The sequence below is a fragment of the Euleptes europaea genome, chromosome 2, assembly GCF_029931775.1.
Source record: "Euleptes europaea isolate rEulEur1 chromosome 2, rEulEur1.hap1, whole genome shotgun sequence".
In the NCBI taxonomy this organism is placed as follows: Eukaryota; Metazoa; Chordata; class Lepidosauria; order Squamata; family Sphaerodactylidae; genus Euleptes; species Euleptes europaea.
Genome location: NC_079313.1, coordinates 20,660,241 through 20,666,582, shown reverse-complemented (window position 1 = coordinate 20,666,582; position 6,342 = coordinate 20,660,241). Strand labels below are relative to the sequence as shown.

Here is a 6,342-nt window from a genome sequence, read left to right as displayed (position 1 = left end):
GCATCCAGCGCTTTTGGAAGGGGTGTGACGCTTGGAAACTCGACCGCTTGGCCAATTTTGCTTTTCTGAAATCCAGGCCGAGGCCTAGCTGGGCACCGTTCGACCTCTGCGATGCGGGAGCCACTTCAAGCGGGCACTTTGCGCGGCTGCGAAACCCTCCTGAAGGCTGGCACCTTCGCAATGCCTGGTGTTGGTTTGCTCACTCGGTTCCCGTGCGTGTTTTTCTTCCTTGCTCCCTTTCTGTGTGTGTCATTTGAGGGTATGAACCTCTTGGGCTGTTGAGGAGGCCGAGGAAACTTTTTCCCTTCCCCGGCGTGGCGGTGTTTTCTTGAGGGCCGAGTCCTGCCCAGGAAAGGTGACCTTCGCAAAAGACAACCGGGAAGAACAAGACGGTCTAAAGCCCCGCTCCGCTTTGCTAGGAATGAATGAGACACGATTCCTCGGCTCAGGATCTAGCCTTTGAGCGATGGGGTGACTGGGAGCCCGGCCTTGGCTGCAAGTCCCACAAAAACAGTATCGGCCTGTATCGTGGAGAAGGGCATCGCAGTACGGACAAAGATGCTCATGCCTGCCTCTTCTTGCCCCACAGAAGCAGGGGGTCCCTGCTGTCAATTTGAGACGTCTTGGTAAGCTGGCATTTACTGATAGAGCTCGAAAGGTGCTATTCTAATTTGAGATGGAAAATTCCTGCTCATTAGCATTTATATAGTCATTTTCCTATGCATTATCTAAATATTGTCGAAGGCTTTCACGGTCAGAGTTCATTGGTTCTTGTAGGTTATCCGGGCTGTGTGACCGTGGTCTTGGTATTTTCTTTCCTGATGTGTCAACTGCAGCTGTGGCAGGCCTCTTCAGAGGAGTAACACTGAAGGACAGTGTCTCTCAGTGTCAAGTGTGTAGGAAGAGTAATATATAGTCAGAAAGGGGTTGGGTTGAGCTGAATCATTGTCCTGCAAAAAGTATTAAAGGTAATGTGCTACTCATTGTGCTGTAAGTATCAAGATAATGTGCTAATGAGGGTGTGGTATGTTAATATGGAACCATTGTATCCTGAAGTGATCTGTTAATGTGTGAAATCCAAAGCTAATCTGCATGGCAGTTGTGGACTGTAGTCTTTGTTGGTCTGGAGGTTTTCAGGACAGGACCTCCAGACTAACAAAGACTACACAACCTGAAAGCTTGCACAGTGGTTTATGCTATTTTGGTCAGTCTTAATAAAAGGTATTACATAGCTTTTGGTTTGGGGTTTCGCTGTGGACCAACATAGTTGCCTAAGTTTTGGAAAAACTAATTGCTGGAATCTTAATTCCCTATCTTTAAAAAGGAAAAAAAAAATTGAGTTGTGTGTCTAGTAATTAGGAGCACAGATACACAAGAAAATGGCTTCAGAACAACAGCACAAGTGTTACAGAACCTAAGAATCAAAAACATGAGGCTAGCTAAGTTCTACAAGTCACTGGTTTTATCCTTGGCATTCCTTTCAGAGGAATGGACACGAGCACAAAGTTCACTCTATTACTCTCCATTCTCAGTTCTTGGCTTGGGGATCCCTTTCCCAGAGTGTGTTAAACCTTTTATTTTTCCCCCTCCCATCTGGCAGGCGTTCTCTGACCTATCCTGAAATTAGGGTTGCCAACCTCCAGGTGGTGGAAAGAATCCAGACAGCACTCACACAATATATATTAAAGTACTAATTTATAAAGGTGAAGGAAGGTGCAAAAGTGAACAATATATACAACAAGGTAATAACCAAATACACATATAGATATCAATAGCAGTCCAGCAGAAAAAAAGTTCAATGTATAAATTGAACTCATGGAGTCCACTTTGAGACCTACATGAATTTCTTCTGGTCCTATGAGACTGTGTTTTTTCCTTGCACTTTATTGATACAGGTAGCTGATGAAGCCATGAGCGAAACGTGATTTGGATCTAGACAACACGTCCTGACAGCTTCCCTCCGTGGCTCCTGCCTGGGACTCCGCTTTCCAGCAATTTACAACACCTAAAGAAGTCTATATTTGAGTATAAAAATTTTCTTACCTGTTACTCAGGACACTCAGGAATTGACATTGACTTACCTGACTCCCAGGATATTTATACATTGAACTTTTTTTCTGCTGGACTGCTATTGATATCTATATGTGTATTTGGTTATTACCTTGTTGTATATATTGTTCACTTTTGCACCTTCCTTCACCTTTATAAATTAGTACTTTAATATATATTGTGTGAGTGCTGTCTGGATTCTTTCCATTATCCATACAGCACTGAGCCTTTCTTTCTCCAACCTCCAGGTGGTGGCTGGAGATCTCCCACTATTACAACTGACCTCCAGGCGACAGAGGTCAGTTCACCAGGAGAAAATGGCTGCTTTGAAAGGCGGACTCTATAGCATTATATCCCACTGAAGTCCCTCCCCAAACCCTTTTGCTTTAGTTTCCCTTTTTACTTGTTATATCGGTTGCTGACTGTGGCTGGTTATGTCCTAGCAGAGCCCAAATCAGGCCTTGCTTATATTCTAATAACCTGGTGCTGTGGAGTTATCACACTGGCGATGAGGACAATACAGTTATCATATGGTTTGTGTCTCAAAAGCCAGAACTCTATCGTGGTTAGAGTGTCAGATTGGGGTCTAAGAGACCCAGGCTCAGATCCCCAGTCAAAATCACAAAATCACACGAGGTTGGAAGAGATCACAAGCGCTATCCAGTCCAACCCCCTGCCATGCAGGATCCCACAATTAAAGCGCTCCCGACAGATGGCCATCCAACCTCTGCTTAAAGACCTCTGCTGTGGAAATTCTCTCGCCCTAGCCTACCTCACAGTATTATTGTTGTAAGAAAATGGAGGAGTGGAGAACACTGTCGTAAGCTGTTTTGTGTTCCAACTGGGGTGAAAAGCAGGGTATAAATAAATACAGCACTTAAAACCCTTTTGAAGAGGCACTTTTGATGGCCTTTAATAGCCATTTTTTTTACTGGTTGCAAACTTCAAGTTTGCCTGGTCTAGAATTAGGATTACCAGGGATGCTTAGTGGTTTTTAGCATCTTTAGGATTGCCTCTTCGCCACCGGCAGGAGGTTTTTGGGGCAGAGCCTGAGGAGGGCGGGGCTTGGGGAGGGGAGGGACTTCAATGCCATAGAGTCCAATTGCCAAAGCGGCCATTTTCTCCAGGGGAACTGATCTCTATCGGCTGGAGATCAGTTGTAATAGCAGGAGATCTCCAGCTAGTACCTAGAGGTTGGAAACCCTAAGTATCTTGTAGCCACATCTTATGAAGAGAGGGGAAACATTGCTCTGCCTCTCTTCCTGTGACCATGATTAAGGAAAACAATAAATGATTCAAAACATGAAATTTGCTTAATTTATATTGACCAGACGGTTTGGATTTTTTTAAAAAAAGTCTGGCATTAACTGTCATATTTCTATGTATATCACTTTTCTCCACAATGGGGGGATCCAGAATGGCTTACAATATTGTTCTCACCTCCAGTATTTTATCTTCACAACAGCCCTTTGAGGTTGGTTGGGCTGAGAGAGTGTGACTGGCCCAGTGGGCCTTCTATGGTAGGGTGGGGATTCAAATGTGCATCTCCCAGACCCTAGTCTGACACTAACCACTACACCGTGCCTGCTAGTGCAAGGTAGCACTGGATATGTGTCCTGCAACAGATCCATTCATCTGTGAAACCTCAGAGAATGTTCTCTTGTCAAGCTTTGTTGATAATGCTGCTGTTCTTTCCTCCAAAAGGTCCCTTGCTGCCTGGACACAGGAGCATGGAGGGAAATTTCTCCACTGAGAGAAGAAGGGCCATGAAGAGCATAAAACAATGTGTCAGAAACATTCCTAGACTCAAACAGCCCCCGGAAAGCCCTAAAGACACCCACAGTGCTTCCAACAATGGGCCGCCCTGGGTTCCAGTTCGGCTTTCAGGGGATACAAGCAGGGGCGCTTCCGTTCTGGAGTCCAAGGTGAAAGCTTTGAAAGAGAAGAAGGGTGCCCTTAACAAGCAAGGTGAATTGGTGCCCCAGGAACGGGCTTCTCCGAAGAAGGCCAAGACCCGTAAGGTGAAGCCGCTGACGGAGCCTGCCCCTCAGGATGCGTTGGTGGAACCACAGTCTCAAATCCGCACCTACTTGACAGATGTGCTGCTGGACAGCGCTGACTACCCATGTCTTGGGCAGGAGGAAGTTGAGGAGGGGATGCTTTCGAGTTCATATATCAATGACTTTGCAGCTCTGAAGAGGCCGAAGGCTGCAGGAGAAGCTACAAGTTGGAGTTCACCCGAGGAGTTTCAGAGACTGCCTGGAAGGAACGGTCTCGAAAATAAGGTCCCTTCAGGAAACGTTACAGGAAGAATATCCAAAAATGGTCTGTGTGGAGCCGGTTCCTCAAAGGACCTTCCCTTCGAACAGGAACCTTTCGAGGAAGCAAATGGTGAAGAAGACCACCAGTTTCAGGCTAGAGATTTTGGAAGCAGTCCTTTCCCCCCCAGAAACGACGCCTGTGGAGTAGCAACAACTGGGCGCTTTTGGAGAGCTGAGAGCTGGGACAGTCTCGGCAGCGGCGGAAGCAATGCAAGCAGCCTGTCCCTGGCTGAAAGGGTGGAGAGGAACCGGGCTATTCTGCAGGAGATGCTGAGCATGCCAGTGCATAACAGCCATCACCCTTCGCAGGAAGTGCATACCCTGCATCGGCACAAGAAGGAAACCCCAGTCCTTGGGAATGAGAGGCCCAGTAATGGTGCGTGTGAACAAGAGAAGGTCTATAGAAACTGGGGACTACCTTTGTATCGTTGTGTGTGTGTGTGTGTGTGTGTGTGCAGGGGCGAGGGGGAACACACTGCAAGAGAAAGTGGTCCTGCAGAGTTACAACATAGCTCAGTCCCCACCTCTGCTCCCCAAAAATTCTTCCTTCCCAAGATCTCTAGCATTATTCCACCTTCAAGAGTTTCTGAACTTTGAGCTGACATTCAGGGCTGTTCTCAGGGGTGTTTTCCACACAGGGCCAGCCTTGTGTAGTTTCTCTGTTGCTGCTGATCGGTGATCGAATAGCATTATATCGATATACCATTATACCAATATGTGTATCAGGTTCTTTGAATTGTCAGCTCTCTCTCTCTCTTTTTTTTTAAGTAAGTCTCTAGCTACTTTCCTTGCAGAGATATGCCTTTCCCTCTTATATCTCATCAACAGACAGGACTAGAGACTTAATTTTTTAAAAATGAAGGCTGAGAATTCAGGGAACTTGGTAACAGTGTTTTGATACAGCACTATTCAATCTCTGATGTCAAAAAATGAAAAAGGCTCAGGTGACAAAGAGGAGGAAGTGGTGCTATGGGGAAAGTGGTTGCTGAGTGGGTGGAATGAAGAAAACCTTGTTGTATTGTGACCCAAAACTTTGGAGCAAAGCAGGTTTGGGAAAGATTGGCGAAAAGCTAAGGAAGTGCACAAATACACAGCGACGCTGTGAGGAAGCAGGGGGGAAACCCACTTCCCAACAGCATCGATCTTGGGACAAATAACCCATGTGGAAACCCCCACGGGTGAAGGAGGAATAAAATCTCAGGGAAAGAGGCCAGGAATCAATGGGGCAAAATATTTTCTTCTTGGCTTGATGTGTATGTGTGTAAAGTGCCATCAAGTCTCAGCCGACTTAGGGCGACCCCTTTTTTGGGGGTTTTCATGGCAAGAGACTAACAGAGGTGGTTTGCCAGTGCCTTCCTCTATATAGCAACCCTGGACTTCCTTGGTGGTTTCCCATCCAAATACTAACCAGGGCTGACCCTGCTTAGCTTCTGAGATCTGACGAGATCAGGCTAGCCTGGGCCATCAAGGTCAGGGCTCTTGGCTTGATAGTCTTTTTGCTATATGAGCATCAGGCGCAGTCAGGCTCTTTCCCTGCAAGAGAGCCAGAGTGGTGTAGTGGTTAAGAGCGGCGGACTCTGATCTGGAGAGCCGGGTTCGATTCCCCACTCCTCCACATGAAGCCTGCTTGGTGATTTCGGGTTCTCAGAGAGAATTCAGCCTCACCTTCCTCACAAGGTGTCTGTGGTGGGGAGAGGAAGGGAAGGAGATTGTAAGCCAGTTTGATCCTTCTTAAAAAGTAGAGAACGGCATATAAAAACCAACTCTTCTTCTTCTTCTTTTGAACCACCCCCAGCTGGCACCATGGAATGGCATCTCATTCCCCTCAGGTCCATCCCCTGGTCCCCAGGTTTTCCACTTACTTCATCTTGGAGCCTGCTTGGGGGTGGGACTGTTCCAACCATCTCCCCACTGCAGCCGATTCCCCCTTCTCCATCTCAGCCCATAACCCATCACTTAGGGTGTGCAACCA

At 46.8% G+C, this 6,342-nt stretch overlaps 1 protein-coding gene across 1 annotated transcript in view; it reads left to right on the top strand.

The window, feature by feature from the left end:
- Positions 1 to 3,779: 3,779 nt before the first annotated feature.
- Positions 3,780 to 6,342, top strand: part of KIAA1614 (KIAA1614 ortholog) — a 50,988-nt gene continuing 48,425 nt past the window's right edge. Inside the window, exon 1 of the mRNA XM_056844009.1 lies at positions 3,780 to 4,746. Within this exon, the coding sequence (XP_056699987.1) occupies positions 3,780 to 4,746 (967 nt within the window). The remainder of the gene's footprint in view (positions 4,747 to 6,342) is intronic.